The sequence below is a fragment of the Abrus precatorius genome, unplaced genomic scaffold (genome assembly GCF_003935025.1).
Source record: "Abrus precatorius isolate BTA unplaced genomic scaffold, Abrus_2018 Scaffold8, whole genome shotgun sequence".
Taxonomy (NCBI): domain Eukaryota; kingdom Viridiplantae; phylum Streptophyta; class Magnoliopsida; order Fabales; family Fabaceae; genus Abrus; species Abrus precatorius.
The window spans coordinates 26,768,319-26,792,250 of NW_020874428.1; the positions used below are offsets into that span (position 1 = coordinate 26,768,319).

Here is a 23,932-nt window from a genome sequence, read left to right on the forward strand (position 1 = left end):
CAACACTGGACTTAAATACATGTTGATACTAAGCTCGATAATGTCAGTGTCTAACATTTTATCCACTGTCATTACTTATTTATTTGACATGTAAGATAAAAGAAATTTTATTTAGATATGCAAGTGTGTGTACAAAATATACGGCACGTGTAAGATAAAATAAAGTTTAGTTAAATAAAATATACGAATGATGTACAAAATAAATAAGTCGTATTAAAAAAATAAAAAATTTTAAAAAATAATTATTTAAATCATTTCGAAAGGGAAAGAGAAAGAAGAAGAAAGACGACGCTTAAGAGAAAATATTCTCGTAAAAAGATGAAGAATTCCTTTGAGATTGAAGGTGGAAACACTTTGAAGTTTAAGAGACAAGAACAAAGCAACCGTAGGAACAACAACAATAACAAAAACCAAAAGGAGAAGAAAAGGAGAACAGTGAAAGAGGACAGGCTGAGCAACTTGCCGGATGAAGTTATCCATAGCATCCTCTCTTTTGTGGACGCAACAACAGCTGTTCAAACCAGTGTTCTGAGCAAGCGTTGGAAGCATCTTTGGACTTCAGTTCCAGTCCTTAATTTGTACGACGATTTCTTTGACGACCCTTCTCTTTTTCAATGTTTTGTCCAGCAGTTCTTGGCTCACAGAGACGCTTCCGCCAAAGTACAGGGGCTCAGCTTTGCGTGCCAGGCCGAACTCAATGATGGGAACATGGTAGATTCCATTATTGACTATGTTACCCAGACACCCGTCTCCACAAACATAAAGTTTATCAGCATGGTCGCGGAATGTGGTATAGAAAAGTTACCTCAACTTTCTCTTTGTCAATCTCTCACCACGCTCAAGCTTGAAGATATAGCTACTGAGATCACAACTCTTGACTTTGTTTCCCTTGAAGAGTTGTACCTTTTTGATTGTCGGTTTGAATGTGTGGAAGAGTTTCTTGATCCTTTTAGGGGTTGTGCTAATTTGAAGTGTTTGTTTATGCATGGCTGTCAATATTATGGTGACATTGAAGTGTTAATAATCTCTGCTCCGCAGCTCACTGAATTGAGTATATCTAATATGAGGGTGGATGAAGTGTTTGATTCAGATTGTGTCATTGAGCTTTTCACGCCAAAGCTTCGATCTTTTAGCTACAGTGACTCTGATCTTTATGATTTTTCCCCTATGGTGGACCTTTCCTTTGTGGAGAAAGTGGATATTGTCCTGGAGTGTTTGACTACAGACGCTGATTTGTGTTATCAGTTGATTGACTTGTTTGAAGCCATGGGGAGTGCAAAGTTTGTGTCCTTGTCCCCTGCTATCATTGAAGTAAGCATAGTTCTTTGATTTCAATTAATGATTGCTACTTCAGTTTTATTGGACATGAATTCTTGTCTTTCTTTGATTTTTTGTAGGTGCTGTCTATGTTTCCTGCTCTGCTGGATGGCCGTTCTTCTCCTTTCACTAGAGTGCAGAGTTTTGAGTTAAACATGGATACACCTTCCTTCTTTGCCATACCTACTAATGTCATGGCTTACTTATTTGGCTGATCTCCTGGATTTGATTGCTATTGATAGGGTATGTAATAGACCTTTGACTGTTTCTTTTAGCCCTAATAATAATGCAGAAAATCGGCAAAGATGTTTCTTTTTTTGTCAATATTTCTTTAAAAGCAAGAATTGTGAACTATTTGGTGTTTAGAAAGCTCAGTGAAGTACAATAATTGGTCTTATAAGGGTTTGATCTTATAAGTTTTATGTTGGTTGTTGACTTCCTAACACATTTCTTAGCACTGACAGTGAAGATGTTTTGGTGTTTTAAGGAGAAGACTAATGGAAGCTCTAATGAGAAAGTCAATCAAAATATAAGATTCAGTTTCTGCTAGAGAGGGAATCAGCATTACTTTGATTTGAAACCAGCATCATTACACTTTAGGGCAAATTCGGTAGATAGGACATGATAAAAAATGATATGATTTTCTCTTTGTTTTATTAAACTCGTGAAATCGGGTGTAAACTCACTAGTTTACCTCAATTTATCCTGAGTTCACTTAAGTTTACCCAACTTTACTTAAAAACAAGTTTATATCTGATTTGACATGATTTCCTTATCTAAAATCGTAAACTCATACGAGTTAAAACGCATGATTCCTGGTAGTGTTTTGTGTACTTGGAAAATGGACAGGATCACAACGGCTACAAGGTGAGAGTTTGGGTTGGGTAACATAGACGTTCTTCCTCCCTGTGCAAGTGACATGCCTAACTTCTTTAAAATTGTGTGAAAAAAAATTGATTAGGGCTTATGCCAGAATTGACACTAGAAATTGGAAGACATGGCTCTGCATTTGAAACAAGCTCTTATTACCATATTAGAGTTCAGAGGTAGAGAGAGAATGAAAGAAAACTGAGAGCAATGAATTATTTTTTTTTCTGAAAATGATTTTCATTCGTTGTGAATATGATGGTTACACCAATATTGATACAAGTACACAAGCTTGCTTTGCTAGCTATACACACAACAGCTAACAGTACAAGCTGAGAATACATACCCGGATGCTCTATGTTCTTTAAGCACTTGTGATAAATGCAGAGCATTGACATATTGATTGATTGTCATGTTGCATTATGGGATTGTAAATGTTTCTTTTTAAAGGTCAAGATTACTTGAAAAGCAAGAATTTGGAATTATTTGGCAATAAGAAAGCTCAACAAACTACGATAATTGTTCCAACTAAGGTCTTGTTATAAGAGTTTGATATTTCCACGTTGCAGGAGATTGAACCAAGTTTTGTGTGGATTCTGAAATTCCTATAACATATCTTGGAACTCATGGTGTGAAGTTTTGTGAAGATGGTTTAGTCATACTAGAAGACTAATAGAAGGTCTAATGAGAATAACCAATCAAATATAAGATTTATTATTCGGTAAAAAGGGTAGAAGAAGACCTAAGGCTATGTTTGGATATCTAATGGGTACATAGACTGGAATCAAGTTATAATTCCTTTATTTGGATATTTTTATGATGGAATAGGAAAATAAAAACTGGTTTCATCCTAAACTCCCAAATTGGGAATTGGACGGAATGGAACAGTGCATTCCATTGTGTTGCATTCCATTCAGTCGTATTTTAAGCAATCATAAAACCTATTATACAACTCCATTCTCAATTCTCATTGTTAAAGGGAATCCAAATATACTCTACATCAACTCCATTCTCATTGTTATAATTTCTGCTTGCACAAATCATACAAGGTTGTATATCTAACTGCTAAATAATTACCAAGAGCAACCATGATACAACTTGAACTTCTTTCATTTGGTAAAATCTGGATGGCTCAGAGCATTTATTTATGTATCATATTGGTGTATGCATGCTGTTCATCTTAAAACAGGTGAATTTCTTAAATACAACCCAGGTTTCAGGAATCAAAACTGAGGACTGACAAAAGAAAAATGTTAAACACAGCTGCTATTTTTCTGCCTGAACTCTTATAAATGATTTGGTATGTTTGTTTACTCTTGAACGGCTAAATCCCTTCTACTTTGTTCCATCCAACCCTCGTAATTGAACCTAATTGAATTTTATTTAACAAAAAGGATTGCTGAAGTATCTGTTTCGAAAGGCCTGCAAAGAGCACTGTGATATATTTTATTGATTTTTTAAAATTTGTATAACATTACATAGGATAAAAAGTTATAAATAATATTTTTTATTGAAAATTGTAGCATTTAATTATATCAATGTATTAAATTTCATTGATTTCTGTAATTTTTAATAAAACTTATTATATATAACTTCTTATTATCATTTACAAAGTTATTATAGTTAGAAATTTTGATATTTTATTGTTTGTCCCCTTGAAATCAGTTACAAATTCAGTGCTTTCCATTACAGGTACGTGAAAGTGCAAAACAATCTGGTTGAAGATGGATTCCAGCTTACTCTCACGGCTCTATCTTTTTGGGGATTAAAATATGTTTTTCTTGAGTCTTAACAAAGAACTCCTGTCATACAGAGCAGAGAGTAAATAGGAGTTTACTTATTGTTCTTAGTCTGACATCATATTTGCTACTATGGTTATTTTGTGATCTTTTAGGCTCTTGTAAGTCGTATCCTTTTCAGCTCTCTTATGTTATAAATAGCCTATTAAATATGGAATCTCAATTATCCTACTTTCAAAATAGCTAAGATGAAGTAAAAAATATTGTCTAGTGGCCATAATACTTGTTCAAACATCCTAAATTGGGCACCTCCATAAATGAAGTCGACTTCACTTTGAATGTAATATTCTTTAAAATAATGACGCCTGTTACGTAAAATAAAGTGTCTTGAAAACTTATAAAACTACACTTATAGAACTCTGATTTGTCACAGTAGATGACTGTTGCTGGTGCTTGCTCGATAGGTCGTGATCCAATAAGATTATACGAATTCTACCCTTTGCACGCACGGGTCAAATGATTCGGCTGGTTAATTATTGATCAAAATCTTTTTTAAAGAATGCAAAATTAAACTCGGCTGGTTAATTATTGGTCGAAATCTTTCTTAAATAATATAAAACTAAACGCAAAAGGTATATTAAAAATTACAGTAATTTTTATTAAAAAATATTATATTAAAAGTACAAAAGTGTATTAAAAATTTATATGAACTTTAACCCATTTGTTGTTGCTTTTCTCTATGGAATCAATGGCAGCTTGAACAGTTGGGAATTTTCCTTTGCCATTTTGATCAACAACTACAGTGTATGCGATTTGGTTCCCACCACGTGGATGATTCCACCCGTCCCGAAAGCGCAACTAAGGAGCATCCACACGAGAGGAGAAAGCATCGGTCGAAAAAGCAATTCCATCGCGCAGTTGATCAACACGTGTTCTTCCAACAAAAACACTCTTTCATGTATATTTATAAAATACACTTGCAAAGACTTTGTGTGTCTACGTAATCACACAGTGAATTTGATAATTAGTTTTTATATTTTTTTTTGTAAGTATTAAATAAAAACAACAATAGTTTTCCACTTTTTATATTTATGAAATATAATAAAATTTATAATTTTAAACAATAAGTATTATATACTACTTTTTATCAACGAATATTACACATTAAAAAAAACTGTTTTAATAATTTTCATATTTAAATAAATTGGTTTCAGCATGAACAGGTTCCAGTCAGCGCTGCAAGAATTGGGGGTATGACATGAAATATAATTCTGGCATTGCCTGTCTTTTGTCAACCTGGCAGGTAAGATATGAAACTAATCTCTTGAATTGAAGAGAGCATTTTGCCGGTGAAAGAGTATCATGACACTCTACGAGCTTAACTAACTAGTTTATCCGTGATTTTCATGCTATATATATATATATATAATTTTTTATTATTATTATATATTATTATAATAAAAAAAAGTTATTTTTGTATGATTAGATTAAATATCATAATATAATTTAACAATTAAATAACTTACTTTACAATATATAAATTGTCATTCTTTCATGTTATCATAGTTTTAATGTGTATGATTTCTAAATCGTAATAATAATAATGTAAATAAATAATTTAAAATATTTTTTTTTTTATAAATATAGCAGTAAACAGAAATATCAGTGGAATAAGATATAAGTAACATGTAAACATCTTTAAAAAAATTCTCAAATAATTATGATTTCATATAGTAATTAAAGATGTGTTAATTTACCCGCTTATTTTATTGGATTACACCGATCAAGAGAAGATTAAAAAAATAATAATCATAATAGCAGTAATTACACATTTGAAATTCATAATAAAATTAAAATTTATAAAAAATATTAATAATAAATGTTAAAAAATAATATAATTATATTTTAAAATAATTTATTAATTATTATTTTTATTTAATTATCTTATTTTTATTTACTATGAAGTATTATTTTTATTGATATTTAAAATTTTAAAACTATTTTCAAATAGCCATCATAAATACACTACTATTTTTTTTTTATTAATAATAAAACTAGGTAAATAATTACAATCTTTTATTAAAATGTTATATATATTTAAAAGAAATATTACACAAAAATATATTTTTTCACTTTTCATAATGTATTTTTTATTATTACAAAATTATTTTTGTTAGTTAATATTAACCTTTTAATCACATAAACAATAATACCAGATAACCTTATCATCTCTATGTGGTCAATGCAGCATTTCACATATGAAATTAACTTTGGAGACATGATAGATTCCTGATATGTTACTCAGCTACCCGTTTTCACAAAAAATAAAGTTCTCTATTTATGTTAGCAAAGTTACCTCAGCTTTCTGTGTGTTATAAAGTTACATCAACTTTTTCTTTGTCAATCTCTTGTAGACAACAATGTTTGACTTTGTCAACCACCTTTACAAAATCATGATTTTTTACAACAAAATTTTTAGATACCTAGAAAACTACAATTAAAGAACATGTTAATAATAGTAAATGGCGTATGCCGAAATGTTAGTGACAATCACATAAGATTATACAAATTCCACAAGCATGTCAAATGATTGGTCTTGTTAACTATTCTTCAAAATATTTATTAAAAAATAAAAAATTAAAGACAAAATGCATATTAAAAATGTTTATTATTATTCTCTTTTAATTTTTTTTTTTAAATATTTTTCTCTCTCTTTTGTAACCATATCAATCGTCTTATATAAAAAATAATAAATTTTCTAATTTGTATAGTATGATATAGGGTATATATAATTTTTTATTAAAAATTATAAAATTTAATTTAATATATTAATAATATTAAACATTATAATTTTTATAAAAAAATATTATATATAACTTTGTAATTAAGGACAATGTAGTGGTAACGTCGAGACTTTCTAATAACAGTATTATTTAATTTGTTTTATTTTAATTCTTTTAAAATTATTTAAAAAAACTTTTTGTAATTATATTAATATTTTTTAATATGTGCAATATTGTTCAAAATAAAAAAATAAATATATGATAAATTTTTATAAAAAACTATAACATTTTATACTATTATTATATTAAATTTTATAATGTTAGACAAAAATTATTATATGCAACGTTAATAATAATATTTTTATTTTATTATGTTATTTATTATGAAATTGTGTTCTGTGTCTTCTATTTATTTATTTCTTTTGTCTTTTTTGTTTATATTCAACAAACAGCTTTATTGTTCTTTAAATATTGTATTCAATGCTCTTGCATTGTTATTCTGAAACACTTACACAACATTATTGTTCTTTAATTATTGTATTCAATGCTCTTCCATTGTTACTCTCAAACATTTAACCAACATTGTATATACATTTTCTTTCCCTTTCAATCTGGTTCAACGCACAACAAGAATTTTGAATGTGATAGATATGTTCTTAAATATTTTTACAAAAAGAAAGTACTTACAAATCTAATCTTTTTACAGCATATCCAATATTCAACAGTTTGGCTGAATAGGATTTCAGTTAGCATTTTCGTATTGCAACAAACAAACAGTGAAAAGAGACTCTAATTTTGGCATTGCACGTTTTTGTCAAACTGGTCGATAAGGTATCAAACTAAATTTCAAACAGAATGTGAACTTAGAAAGAAATGGTATCATGATCTGCGCTGTTCAGTCTCGTGTCAATACGTGCAAAACTAGTTATAAAAAAATATTTTTATTATATATTATTATAATAAAAAATATTATTCGTTGTATAATTAGATTAAATATCATACCATAATTTAACAGTTAAAAATCAACATGAAACAGATAATTTATGTTATGGTATATAAATTTTCATTCCTTCTCTTTATCATAGTTTTAATTTTTATAATTTCTAAATTGTAAGAATAATATTGTATAATAATAATAACAACGATATAAATAAATTATTTGAAATTTTTATTTGAAATATTCTATTATTATAAAAATATAACAATGTTTTTTTTTTTTTTTTATCAATATAGCAATAAACATAAATAGCAATGAATTAATGTGTAAATAGCATGTAAACATTTTTTAAAAATTATCAAATAATTATGATTTCATGTAGTAATTAAGTATTAATTAAGAGTTCTAGTATAAATGATTTCATTCGTATGAATTTTGTTGACCGTTCAATAAACACTGTTTCAACGTGGATGATTGTTCAGTACCAGACAAGCAATTGATAGGCTATTTACGGATTGTGCCAATTTTTTTATAAGATATGTTATTACCTTTGATATTTAAAAAATAAAAATTAAAATAAATATGAGATTTATTTAATATTAACTTTTAACTACACAAAATATAAATGTTAAATAGATGTGTGTTATTATTTGTGTATGCATGTATTCGTTTTATTCATAACATTTGTATAAGTTAACACATGCGTTGTTCATGTCATGGAATTAACTTTAGGATTGGGAGGAGCAACCGAATTTTTGGGAAGAGCAACTGATTTTCTTGGAGGAGCAACTGACTTTTTGGGAGGAGCAACCGAATTTTTGAGAAGAGCAATCGATTTTCTTGGAGGAGCAACCGACTTTTTGGGAGGAACAACTGATTTACCTATACCAATCACTTGATAACATTAGCACAGGCAAATTTACTGTTTTAGAATCTTTATTAAATCAATAATAATCCATAATTAATATGACTATATTTATAGTATGTACCCAATATATATATACACCCTTCGTTCCATTCATTTTTATTATTAGCTATACTATGTATTCATATTTTAAACATTAAAACACATGTTTTTATCCTAATATCTCTTTTAATGCTCATGTTTTAATTAATGAGTAATTTTTTGTTCTCTTAGTTTTAATAACTCATTTAAATATCTAAACTTTTAATTTTTTAAATTAAATTCTTTCATCAAGATTTCATTAAATAATTGATAAAAATATAACAGAAATAAATGATATATCATTGATTTAAATAAATTTGTGAATAGAAGTATATAAAAAGAATTAAATAAAAATATATATTTTATTTCAATACTTCTATTATATTTTGGTTAACTATTAGATAAAATTTTAAAATAAATAACAATTTTAAAAATTAAAAAAAAAATTAAAGTATAGTCACAAGTATGCAATTAAGCATACAACAATTATTTATAAATACGTACAACCATACTAAAAACTTAAAATTTAAATAAAAAGAAAAATAATCTCCACAGTCAAAAGAAGCAAAAATAGTGAAATTTATAAAGGTTGGATCTTACTTCCATGGTTCTTGCTGGACCCAGAAGGAATTATGGTTGGACAAGACTGGGCTAGTTGGGTGGTTTTCAGGCCCAAAAGTTGATCTAATTTGAGGAGGCAGGAGGTGTCAGCAAGTCTCAAAACCTTGCAGCAGGATGAGGAAGGTGTGCTCATTGATGGCCTATGCGTAATGCATTCCTTCATGATTTCTTGGTTGTAACCTTTGCATTCTGGTAATGGCTGTGGTGGAACACTCATTCCATCCTCAAGGTTCCCTAACACTAGAGTGATAGTAGCAACCAACATTGCCAATGTCACGTACCTAGTTGCCATGCTAATCAATATAGCTCTCAACTTCTCTTAAGTGCTGAATGTACTGTGGTCGATATTAAAATCGAAGGTTTGTGCTGAAAATTTAGGAATCCAGGGATGCTTATATAGAAGGATGAAGAGGGAGAAACGGGGAAATTTGACATATAATTTGTTTGTGAAAATTTTCAAGCCGTGTGTTTAAAGATATACAATAAAAAGTTAATAATATTTTTATTAAAATTATAACATTTAAAGGTATTAATGTATTATATTTTATGATGTTTTGAAAAAATTACTGTATATAATTTTTATTATATATAATATTTTGTATTACTTCTCCAAAAATGTTCAAACTAATTAATTAAAGTTGAGGTGAAAATATTTTGGTCATCATAAAAGGGAGGTGTGATACTTTGGGATATGGTTTCCATCTTTAGTGTTTATCTTCCCGTCACGAAATCAAAAAAAGAAATAAGTCAGGTATGAAAGTAATGAGAAAATAATATATATGTAGAAAAAAAATCGTCTATTTTAATTCATTATTTTAATGGTATTTTCTAATTATTTGAAAAAATATTAGGATGTAGAATTCATTTGACTGTGAATCGATCTGACTTGATTTAGAATAAAGAAGAGAATATAATATTGCTTATATTAAAAATACTAACATGATTTAGCTTTTTATTGTTTTACATGGCAAAATAGTAAACGTCAAAATGCAATTTCATTTCGAAAATCAGTTTTAGAATGAAAATTTTACAAATAATATTTTACTATTTCTATAATAAAAATAAAATATACAATGTGATCGTCTATATTTATCCATTCTTATATAACAAATTTAAGTCATTATTTTTTTAAACGAATCTGCTCAACTCCTTCGGATAGTTCAATTAACAAAAAATAAGTAAAAAAAAGAGAGTTAAAGATAAGATTTAAGATATATTACAAAAAAATTGTCATGTGTTATCTAAAAAGAGTTGAGTATTATAAACTTATTTTTATTGGTATAATTTATATCTAATAAAAATAAATTATCAATATATGCATTTTAATTGTAACATACATAAAACCATGTAAAGGGGCACACATTGAAGAGAGAAACTTAGATCAAACATATGGATCCTTAACTCTTAAACCGCGAAAATACAAACCAAATATTAAGGAGGCATATATAAAATACGCATTGCATGTTTTGCCTTATTTATGTGTAAAGGTAACAGAATAAACATGCATGCATCTTGTGTGTCGCAGTTCACGGCAGGGCAGGAGGAGTAGCTGGAACAGTAAAACCTAGAAGACATTTGGTAGAATTAAATTTTAGAAATAAATCAGTACCTAAAAATAACAAGACACACAGATAGCAAATGTAAAGAAGACATGATCAATATTGTATTTTATAATCAGTCAGTTAGATTATTATTAAAATTTTAATTGAATCATTGGGAGAGTCACCTTTAAATTTATATCCTCTTAACTTTTATTGTCTAACAATTATTCACTGTATTCTTTTCATTTTCATCTATTATATGTTACATTCTACATTAAAAAAAGTCTTATTACATAAAAAAAAATCTTATACCAATGAGAGGTGCAGGAAAAAATGAATTTTAATACAGAAACTTACTTCCACATTTCGTTCCAGCGGGAATTTGGCATCCACAAGTCCTGGCTACATTGACTGCTTTGTCCATGCTTATTATAATCTCAATTGCTGGGTTCACAAATTGGCAAAAGCAAGGGATTTCATCACATTTCAATACGTTACAACAATCCTTTGATGGTGGACTCGTTGGCCCTGTCTTTGTTACAAATGTATAACATTGGAATATAAGTGGTAGAAGGTTGTCTTTACAATCTGCCGAAATGCCTTGCAAGAGAGTGCCACTAACCACCAACAATGCCAAGGCTAAGCATCTAGTTGTCATGGTCATCATCCCTAAGAGAATAAAGGATTATGCTAAATATACAATTATTAATACAGTGTCTTAATTAGTAAATGAGGATAACAGGAAAGTGTATATATAACTTGTAACATTTAATGTTATTAATATATTTAATTTTTTAATAAAAACTTGTTATATACAATTTATTATTACGTGCAATATTTGCACATGTTAAAAAATTACATGATAACTTGAATAGAATTTGAATGAAATTATTTATCTCATTTATTTAAGAAATTACCACATATAGTAAACTTTAAGTGTCTAATAAAATGAGATTTCGATTCATTAAATATTTTTTTGATATTTATTCATGGAAAAGGTTGCATGCATTTGAATTTATGATACGTTTGACCATTTGTCATGTTTAACTATGCGTCACGAAATAGAAAGAAATCAGGGGACGGAAGGAAATTAATGAAATACGAAATAATAGGACAATGAAGATCAATGGAATCATGGTTTTTAGTCTCTGTGGTGGACTGGTGGTGGCACAAAAGTCAAATATATATAGCTGATATAAATTTGGGTTCATCATCGAAAAATGGATACTTACATTAAATAAATGCATTTTAAACTTGAACGTTTGGGAAATAGAATAGAAATTAAGGTGGTCTAATATGTTAAAGGAAATGTTTTTACAACTGTAATTAGAAATATATAATTTAATTTAAATACACATATAAAATAAAAAAATTATATTATCATTTAACTATATATTAAAATAGCAGTGACAATAGTTAACTTTTATATTATTAGAATAAAAATTATATTCGTAGTATATTTTAATTGATTTGTGGTAAATTATGTTAATAATATATTAAAATTAAACTCTTTAAAACATTAATATTTTTTTTTGGTGAAGATCAACACACTTTTAAAGCATTAATTAATGCATGGGTTAAAAAAACTTAATGAGATTAGTACTAATGTGGGAATAATTTTTCATTTTGAAACCTCTCTGTTTTGTTGCTTAAAATTTTGTTCATGTTAGATTTCACCTAAGCTTCTGCAAGTGTCTGGTTCTAACCTTAAATAAAAAATTATATATTTTATAAAAAAAAATTAAAGGTAATTCTAATATAATATATTTTTATAGAAATATATAACAAAAGTGTCATTGAGGAAGTTGTTTGTATAAATTATACGTTATTATCAGGCTCAATTAAAAACTATTCTTTTAAAAAAATAGTATTTTCATGAAATTTAATTTTATTATTTTTTAAAAAAACAATTGTCTTCTTTACTAATTTTTACAGGTTAAAATTTATATGATTAATCTTCCTCACGAATACTTTCAGTTACTTTTTTATATATATACATATGCAGTTATTTTAATCTTTTTTTTCGTATTAATGATGTATCCATTACCATTTTTATTTTTTAACCCTAATAGACCTACAATTTTATTCTTTTTAATTTTAATTATTTATATTTTAATTTTTTAAATATAAATATTTAAATTAAATCCTTATTTTAAATATTTAAATTTTTTAATCATTTATAATAATTTTATTCAACTTATATAATATTATAAAATAAATTAATAAATTCATAATATGCATTATTGTGCAAAAGTAGGTGTTTTCTTTTGTGGAATTGTACAAAAATAGGTAAACAATTAGTTATAAATTAACAAATATTTATAATTTAGAGGTGGTTTTGTTGAGATTAACGGTGCATTTAGCTGGGTGGCCTAACACGACTTATATATAATAATCAAAGTATCTGCAGACACATTTAAATATAAAATTTTATAATCATTAATATTTATAAGCTTAATAATATGAAAAAAGAATATTTTATTTTTATATTTTGACTTGATGAATAAACTTCAAGAAATAGTAGTGGCACGTGGTGGTGGCTTAAAAATGGTGCTGTAGACGGTGAGTGCAGGTGTACGTCTTCCATCATATGTTGATATATAGCTTTCGGTTTTGGTTCAATTGTTTGTTCTATTTTTAATATATATACATTGAAAATCTAGGGAACTTTGTCTTCAGCAAGAAACTCCATCTTCCACCTCAAGCAACACTCATGATACTGATCTTGAGAATGATTGCTCAAGTAAGTATGAAATGGGTTGTTCATAATATTGGAATATTTTTCAATTCTCAAATATGTCATTATTTTGTCTTAGAATATTAATTTTGATTATTTCTTGTAATACAGTCCTTTTATGGGTATCTGATCCTAACTTTAAAGATAGAAGACTTTGCAATATCTTTTATCGGGAGCAGCAAAAATGATCTCTGCTGATTTTACCAAGATATTAAATTATTATTATTATTTATTTACTAATTATATTAAAAATTTAAGAGAGAACTATGCATTAAGAAAATGTTATTGCAAGATATATCATACCCGTTTCCATTAACATTGAACTCCCTATCTTGTCACATTAAACTAAGTAAATACATTAAAAAAAATGCACGCCATGTTCAAGGCTTATTGATGGAACCCGAGTTAAGGACGCTGCATGCATGGGTCCAGATTGTTTATGTTCACCAGCCCTTGGGATGATCAGGAACAGTGTAATCTGAAAGAAAACACAATGATGGGATGATATATATCAAGCAAGAGGGGATTAATTAATTTGTCTAATTAAGTTATTTACGGAATAAATATTTTTAACCTGTAAAAGAAATGAGGTTAAAGATGATAGAAGGCTCTTACTCCCACACTTGGTTCCCTTAGGAACAGAGCAGCCCCAAGCCCGGGCTGCATAGATGGCTTTTTCTACTCTGATCTTCGGTTCAATTTCAGATATTTTAGTATTTCTACAGAGACAGGTATATCAAATTTTTTCAACACCCCGCAACAAGCTTATGATGGCTGAAGCGTCTCTGTGAGCCAATAACTGCTCGACAAAACATTGAAAAAGAAAAGGGTCGTCACACAAATTGTCGTGCAAATTAAGGACTGGAAATGAAGTCTAAAGGTGCTTCCAACGCTTGCTCAGAACGCTGGTTTGAACAGCTGTTGTTGCGTTCACAAAAGAGAGGATGCTATCTCTTTTTCTTCTCCTTTTGATTTTTTGTTATTGTTGATTCCTCCTGTCTCTTAAACATGAAGTGTTTCCACTCTCAAAGGAATTTTTCATCTTCTTTTTATGAGAATTTTTTCTTTAGCGTCTTTCTTCTTCTTTTTCTTTCCCTTTTCCTTTTGAAATGATTTAAATAATTATTTTTTAAAATTTATTTTATTTTTTAATACGGCTTGTTTATTTTATACACCTTTTGTATGTCTTATTTAACTAAAATTTATTTTATCTTATATGTGCCGTATATTTTATACACACACTTATATATCTAAAAAAAATTTCTTTTATCTTATATGTCAAATAAATAAGTAATGATAGTGGATAAAATGTTAAAGACTGACGTCATCGAGCCTAGTATCAACCAGTATTTCAGTCCAGTGTTGTTAATAAAGAAGAAAGATGGGGTAGAGGTTTTACGCTGACTACCGAACGCTTGCACAACAAGAAAAATTGTATTTAGCAACCAACAAAATCTGTGGTTAAAATATAAAAATCGGTTGTAAATTTTTTTAGCCACCGATTAAAATCAGTGGCTAATATGTTGGTTGCGAACACATTTAGCGACCGAAAATGCATTCGGTTGCAGAAATTTGAATTTAGCAATCAAAAAATTTTGGTCGCTATTTTGCCACTATCAAATGGTAGCTATTTCGGTTGCTAACTGCGACCACCTAATTCGGTTGTTAATTGCAACCCCAAATTTCGATAGCTAATTTGGTTGCTAATTAGCTGTATTCTACTACCCTATAATATTAGTAGGTAATTCGGTTGCAATTTTGCGTTTACCTTGTTCAGTTGCTGTTTTGGTGGCTAAATTTCATCAAATATTTTGTTGCTCAATTGGTCGCTAAGTCGGTGACTAAATTCGGTGACTAATTATAATGAATAATTTTATTTTTAAAATTTTTTTTTTCAACAAGACCTATTTATATGACAAAACATACTTATATAAGACATAATATTTAACAAAACCTGTTAATAATCAAATTTTACAAACATAGTAAAAATATACATCGTAAAATACATCTTACAATCCATAACAATATATATTTAGCAACTTCTTCACTGCAGAGTAAAAATAACATGAAAATAGGAAAATTGCTATTGAGACAAGGATAATCTATTCCCAAGAGAAACAGAGTCCAGTAACAAAAAGATGAGGACATGTTTTACTAACAGCCCACAAAAAAATCATTATTAATTCACATTAACAGAACAATTGAGAGAAATTCAATAGTACTAACAACCTACAACGACAACAACTAAAATTTTGGTTGCTATTTACAAAAAATACTTTTTTATCGTTAAATTAGTTGGTATTTGTCACATTTTTGTTTTGGTTGCCAAAATCAGTAGCTATTTGTCACAATTTTTTTTTGTTGCTAAATTCAGTTGTTATTTGTCGCTAATTTAATTTGGTTGCTAAATTCAGTTGCTATTTGTCACTAATTTAATTCGATTGCTAAAATTAGTAGCTGTTTGCTACAAATTTTTTTCGGTTGCTAAATTCAGTTGCTATTTGTCACTAATTTAATTCGATTGCTAAAATTGGTAGCTATTTGCTACGAATTTTGTTTTCGGTTGCTAAATCCAGTTGCTATTTGCAACGAATTTTTTTTGGACACTACATTAGTCACTATTTGCTACGGAATTATATCAGTTTCTAAATTCGGTTGCTATTTGCAACGGACCTTTTTTGGTCGCTAAATTAGTCACTATTTGCTACGAATTTATTTTGGTTGCTAAATTTGGTGGCTAATCAGGTATTTTCTTGTTGTGTTGAAATCCTTACTGGTTTGCTACTCTTTAGTAAATTTTCGGTTGCTTGCTCTGAATGCCTGGGTGAAAAGGTAATGCTGAGACGAATGGTTGACCCACTTTGGCTCGATCTATTACTTGTAAAGGCATGCCTACGTCCTGCCTTTTTCTAATCTATGGTTTCCCATGACCTAAGTGAGACGGAGCTGAACTACTAAAATTGTTAACTACCCCTGGCTTTCTTTCACTTCAACCAACCTTCGTCTATCACATCATATCTCACAGTTGTCAACCCTTGAAGAGATTCCCGCCTTTCTTGCCTGAACGCCATCACAAGGCCAAACAAGTTTCTCATTCCAATCATAGAAGAACTGCTAGACGAGCTGGGCGAAACTAGAATCTTTACTAAGCTAGACTTAAAATCTGGGTACCACCAGATTAGGATGAAGGAAGATCACATTGAAAAAATAGCCTTCCGGATGCACGAGAGGCATTATGAATTTTTGGTAATGCACTTTGGGTTAACCAATGCCCCTTCCACGTTTCAATCTCTCATGAATCAAGTACTCCGACCCCACTTGAGGAGGTTTGCGTTAGTTTTTTTTTATGACATAGTAATCTACAGCAAGACCAAGGAAAAGCATGTGAGGCAAGTGAGGAAGGTGCTAGAACTATTGAGACAGAACTAGGTGTATATCAACTAGAAAAGATGTTGTTTTATGGTAGCCAAGTTGGAATACTTAGGGCATCTTATCTCTAAGGAGGGAGTAGAGGCCGAAGATTGAAGCCATAATTAACTGGCTTGCACCACGAGAAGTGAAAGGATTGAGGGGATTTTTGGGTTTAACCGAATACTACAAAAGATTTATGAAGAATTACGATAAACTAGCTTGGCCTCTCACAATGTTGTTGAAGAATGATGGATTTTGTTGTAAGAAAAAAATAAATTGTTTTTAGATAAGACACTGACATGTAAGAAAAAAATAATTTTATTTAGCCAAGACACATTGAATAATTTATTTTATAAAATGATTATAATATTATTAATAAAATATATAAATAATTATAAACTTATAAATTAAATAATAAATTTTAAATGTTTTATAACATTTTATACTAAAAAATAATAAATAATTAATAAGACAAACAGTGACTAAATAAATGATACATTATTTATTCCTGCTATATTTTTATCAATTATTTAATGAAATTTTGATGAAAGAATTTAATTTAAACAATTAAAAGTTTAGATATATTAAATATGAGTTATTAAAACTAAGAGAACAAAAAAGTACTCATTAATTAAAACATGAGCACTAAAGGATATATTAGGATAAAAACATGTGTTTTAATGTCTAAAATATGAAGGCATGGTATAACTAATAATAAAATGAATGGAACGGAGGGTGTATATATTGGGGACATACTATAAAATATAGTCATATTAATTATGGATTATTATTGATTTAATAAAGATTTCGAAGGACTAAACTTGCCTGTGCTAATGTTGTCAACTGATTGATCTAGGTAAATCGGTTGCTCCTCTAAGAAAATCGGTTGCTCCTCCCAAAAAGTTAGTTGTTCCTCCAAGAAAATCGGTTGTTCTTCCCAAAAATTTGGTTACTCCTCCCAGTCCCAAGGTTAATTCCATGACATGAACAGCGCATTTGCTGACTCATACAAATGTCATGAATAAAGCGAATACATGCATACATAAATAATGACACGTGTCTATCTAGCATTTATATTTTGTGTATGCAATTGATGAACAGTTTACTACTTCTGATAAATCTCTTGCCAGTACCCTTATAATGCAATTTTTATCTATGAATTTCACTGAGATTAGAGGAGTGCGTGATCACATCATGCGCATAATGGATATAGTGACTCAACTGAAAGCCTTGTATGTTACCATGTCTGATTCCTTCTTATTGCACTATATTTTGTACACCTTGGCTCATCAATATACCTTTTTGAAGATTTCTTATAACACACATAAGGATAAATAGTATATTAATGAATTGTTGACCATGTATGCTTAAGAAGAGGAAAGATTACTAATAGAAGAAAGAGAGAGGGTGAACTTAACTACCTCTGCGATGAGTAAAAAGAATCAAGTTAATCACAAAGGAAAAATTTCTATTCAGTCTGATATAAAGAAAGAGTTAAAGTGTTTCTTTTGTAAAAAAAAAGACACATGAAGAAAGACTGTCTAAAATTCAAGACTTAGTTAGACAAGAAAGGTAATCCATTTGCTTTAGTTTGTTATGAATCTAATATGGTTAGTATTAATCATAACACATGGTGGATTGATTCTAGTTCTATAATCCATGTTTGTAATACCTTGCACGTTATGCAAAACCTAAGGAGGCCAGTGAGAAGTGACAAAGTAGGATGAGTTCACATGTGAAGGCCATTGGGACGTGCAGTTTAACTTTAAGTAATGGCTTTGTTTTGAATTTAGAAACGATATTTTATGCTCCTAATTTTTCTAAGAATTTGATTTCAATTTCAAGACTTACAACTATGGGTTTTTTTCTTTAATTTTTTGGACTCTGGTTTTACTTTATTGAATAAATCCCAAATTGCTAGTTTTGGCGAACTACGTGATGGTCTTCATTTTATTACTTTGCAAAATAATGCCGCTCATAATTCTATGCATGTTATTGCTAGGTTAAAACAATGTGTTGTGAATAAGGAATTCTCTATGTTGTGGCATCGGAGATTGTGACACATCTAAACAGTTAGTAAATGAAAGAGTACTTAATGCTTTAGATTTTATTGATTTCGAGACTTGTGTGAATTACATTAAGGATAAGTAAACTAACAAGTCTAAAACTGGTGTCAAGAGGAGTTTAAACCTGTTAGAGATCATTCATACAGATATTTGTTGTCCAGACATGGACGCGAGTAGTCTAAGATATTTTACCACCTTCATAGATGATTGCTCTCGATATATGTATCTCTACTTGCTTCGTTCTAAAGATGAAGCTTTAGATACCTTTAAATTTTTTAAGGCTGAAGTAGAGTTACAATGTGGAAAGCAAATTAAGATTATAATATCAGATAAAGTTGGAGAATACTGTGGTATATACATAGGGAATGGACAAGAGCTGGTTCATTTGCGAAATTCCTTCAAGAACATGGGTTTGTTGCCTAATACACTATGCTTGGTTCTCCGGATCAAAATGGTGTAACAGAAAGAAGGAATTGAACTTTAATGGATATAGTGAGAAGCATGAGGAGTAATGTAAGACTTCGTCAATTTTTGTGGACTGAAGCACTTAAGGCGGTTGTGTATATATTAAATAGAGTTCCAACTAAGGCTGTTTCAAAGACACATTTTGAATTGTTCAAGGGTTAGAAACCTAGTTTGCGACATATACACGTTTGAAATGTCCGTCTGAAACAAGAATTTATAACCCACAGGAAAAGAAAATTGACCCTATGATTGTTACTAGATATTTCATTGTATATTCTAAAAAGTCCAAAGGGTATAGGTTCTATTGTTCATCTTATACCACTAGAGTGGAATCAAGAAATGCAAATTTTTTTTGAAAATGATTTGATTAGTGGGAGTGACCTAATTCAAGACACTGCTCTTGAAACATATTATTATAAAGTTAAACTCTCTTAGTCAAATGATAAACTGATAATAATTCATGCTTCTCTCAAGGGCGTATCAGACAACCAGTTATGTAAATTCCACAAGTTTTTGAAGATGATTTTGTAGATCAAGTTGTTGATGAGGAGTAACAAGTAAATGTTGATAAACCTGTTAAGCAACTAGTTGAACAACAAGTTCCTCATTAAGACAATGAGGTAACATTAGGAAGATCTACTAAAGTCAGAAAGTCAGCAATTCTTAGTCACTATGTGGTGTACATACAAGAACAAATTATAATATAGGAGCCAAAAATGATCCTGAAATATTTTTACAAGCCATGAGTTCTAAAGAATCAAATTTATGGTACAATGCCATGAAAGATGAGATGGATTTTATGACATCTAACAAAGTCTAGAATCTCGTCAAGTTGTCTGATGATATAAAAGTCATTAGATGTAGGTGGGTCTTTAAAACAACGAAAGACGCACAAGGCAACATTGAGAGACATAAGGCAAGGCTTATTGTCAAAGGGTTCACTCAAAGAGAAGGAATCGATTACAAAGAGACTTTTTTTTCCTGTGTCTAAAAAGGATTCTCTTCGAGTAATTATGGTTTTGGTAGCTCATTTTGACCTTGAGTTACATTAAATGGATGTGAAGACAACATTCCTCAATGGTGATCTAGAAGAAGAGGTTTACATAAAACAACCTGAAGGATTCTTCTCTAGTAACGGTGAGCATTTGGTCTGCTAATAAGTCTATATATGCATTAAAACAAGCTTCCCGCCAATGGTATCTAAAATTTCATGAAGTCATATCTTCATTTAGTTTTGAAGAAGACATTATAGATCAATGTATATATATCTTAAGGTTAGTGGGAGTACGATTTTTTTTTGTTTTTGTTTTATATGTAGATGATATTTTGCTTGCAGCTAATGATAAGAATATATTATATGAATTGAAACAATTTTTCTCAAAGAACTTTGATATAAAAGATATGGGTGAAGCATCTTATGTCATAAGTATTAAGATCCATAGAGAAAGATCTCGAGACATTTTGGGTTTGTCTCAAGAGACTTATATCAACAAGATTTTAAAGAGGTTTAACATGAAAGATTGTTCAGCAAGTGTAGTTCCCTTTGTGAAGGATGATAAACTTAAATTGAGTCAATGCACGAAAAATGACATTGAGCAGGAACACATAAAAAATATTTCATATGCTTCAGCTATTGGAAGTCTTATGTATGCTCAAGTTTATATAAGACCTGATATCGCATTTGCAGTTAGAGTTTTGGGAAGATATCAGAGTTATCCATGTGTTAACCATTGGAAAACTACAAAAAAAGTAATGAGATATCTTCAAGGAACAAAGGATTATATGCTTATGTACATACGGACTGATGATTTAGAGGTAATAGGCTACTCTGATTCAGACTTCGTTGGTTGCATTGATACTAGAAAATCAACATCTAATTACATTTTTATGTTAGCTTATGGAGCTGTGTCTTGAAGCAGCATGAAGCAAACCTTGACTGCTACTTCCACTATGGAGGTTGAGTTCGTTTCTTGTTTTTAGGCTACCTCATATGGTAAATGGTTGAAGAGTTTTATATATGGGCTTAGAGTTGTAGACTATATTTCTAGGCCGTTGAAGGTGTACTGTGACAACTCTACTGCAGCATTTATGCCTAATAATAATAATAGTGGAAGTCAAAGTAAATACATTGATATTAAGTATTTAGCATAAGAGAACGTGTTAAGGAAAAAAAAAATGGTCATTGAACACGTTAACACTGAGTTAACGATTGCTGATCCTTTAACTAAAGGCATGCCACCAAAGAATTTTAAGGATCATGTAGCATGAATGAGACTTAGTTCCATGATGTGACAATCATTATGAGTACTTTTATTGTTTTGACAAAACTTTTTATTCAGTTTTAATGTTTTCTATTTCATTTTGTGCACACTTTTGTTTGATTGAGAAATATTGTTTAATTTGACCTTGAATGAACATGTAGTTTATTCATTAAGTTGAGAGCTAGTATTGAGACACTTGGTATATTGTGATACATGGGAGATAATACTTACCATTGGAGGAACTATCATCATGATTCATATATTGGTTTCTTATTATGGTTGATAATGGGATTAATGGATCAAGTGGGAGAATGTTAGCAACCCATTTTAGTTTTAGTTCTTATCTTTAAGGAACATAAAAATAGAAATATAATATGATCCACATCCCCATTAACGACATTCAATTTTTATTTTATATAAAAGTTAACTCTGCTAATTTTTTGAATTGGGCTTTATGATAGGAAGAACCCTATAAATATTTTGCACTCTCATTTGTTTTAGGTCACTAAATCTACTCTTTTATTCAGTCTAAACACACACCATCTGTGACATCTAGGCGCTAGGAGAGGGCGGGGAGTGATCATCGGTGCATTGTAGCACGGATAATGAGTGGCTCCTAGTAGGCTTCTGGCGGTAAGGGACACATGAATGAATTGAACTTACACTAGAATGAGAGGGATCTGGAGACTGTGTATATAATTGATGATAGCTTAAATGAATTGATTAGGACTATCTATACCAATAAAATGCATTTACTTTTCGGTGGTCTATCACATAAGAATTCTAAAGTTAAGCATGCTTAACTTGAAGAAATTATGGGATGAATGACCTTCTGAAAAATTCACGGGAAGTGTGTGAGTGAGGATAAAGTATACTGAAAAGTCTTATGTTGGTTTGTAGGGACAGTCATCAATCCTGAATAAGTTGTCGGGCTATTATACCATCAAGTTTTGAGTGAGTGGGGGTTTGAAAAACTAAAAGACCGTGATTGCGAACCAAATTGGCAATGGCTGGAAGGTTAGTGCATTGATCTGTTTTCGCTTCCGCACATTAGTAATTCTTACAATACAAAGTCAAAAGTTGTGGCGGGAGATGAGTGTATGGATAACATAGTCAATAATGGAATCTACCATGTTCCCATCATTGAGTTCGGCCTAGCATGTGAATCTGAGCCAAGAACTGCTTAACAAAACATTAAAAAAAAAAAAAAAAGGTCGTCAAAGGAATCGTCGTGTAAATTAAGGAGTGGAACTAAAGTCCAAAGCTGCTTCTAACACTTGCTCATAACGCTGGTTTGAACAACTATTGTTGCGTCCACAAAAGAGAGGATGCTATGGATCACTTCGTCTGGCAAGTTGTTGTTCTCTTTTTCTTCTCCTTTTATTTTTTGTTATTCTTGTCGTTTCTCCTATTGTGTCTTTTCTTCCAAACTTGGAAGTGTTTCCACCTTTAATTTGAACTAAATTTTTCATCTTCTTTTTATGAGAAAACCTTTTTCTTGAGTGTTGTCTTTCTTCTTCTTTCTCTTTCCCTTTCCAAATGATTTAAATAGTTATTTTTTAAAAAAAATTATTTTTTTTATACGCACCATATGTTTTGTACACACGCTCATATGTCTTGTTTAAATAAAATTTATTTTATCTTACACGCGCCGTATATCTTGTCTTAAATAAAATTTATTTTTTCTTACACGTCAATATGTCTTGTCTAAACAAAATTTATTTTCTCTTACACGTCGTATATCTTGCATATGCTCATATGTCTTGTTTAAACAAAATTTATTTTATCTTACACGTCATATGTCTTGTCTAAATAAGATTTGTCCAAATAAGACATATAAAAAGAATAAATATAAATTAATTAATTATAAATTATTTATTTTATAAAATAATTATAATATTATTAATAAAATGTATAAATAATTATAAACTTATAAATTAAATAGTAAATTTTATTTTTTCTAACATTTTATATTAAAATATTAATAAATAATTAATAAGACAAACAATGACTTATGTAAAAACTTCTAAAATGTAAGTTAATAATTTAATATAAAAATAATGTATTGTTGTTTTTATTGTTCTTTTATCATTATTACTATTAAGCAACCAATAGATGTATTAATTAATTAACTAAAAAATTTATTATTTTACAAAAAAATTATAACATCACTATGAAATATATAGATGATTATGTACCTACTAATTATATGATATAATAAGTTTTAAAGTTTAGTACTTG

General features: G+C 29.4%; 1 protein-coding gene across 1 annotated transcript; it reads left to right on the plus strand.

Moving 5' to 3' along the window:
- The first annotated feature begins 318 nt into the window (after positions 1–318).
- LOC113874577 (putative F-box/FBD/LRR-repeat protein At1g78760) lies at positions 319–4,151 on the plus strand. Its single transcript, XM_027512796.1, has 3 exons — positions 319–1,311; positions 1,398–1,560; positions 3,877–4,151. Exons 1-2 carry the CDS (start codon positions 319–321, stop codon positions 1,530–1,532), a joined length of 1,128 nt encoding a protein of 375 aa, XP_027368597.1. The 3' UTR covers positions 1,533–1,560; positions 3,877–4,151.
- Positions 4,152–23,932: the final 19,781 nt, after the last annotated feature.

Coding starts and splice junctions, on each gene's coding strand:
- LOC113874577 (XM_027512796.1), top strand. CDS start 319: ATGAAGAATTCCTTTGAGATTGAAGGTGGAAACACTTTGAAGTTTAAG. Junction 1,312..1,397: donor TGTCCCCTGCTATCATTGAA/GTAAGCATAGTT, acceptor GATTTTTTGTAG/GTGCTGTCTATGTTTCCTGC.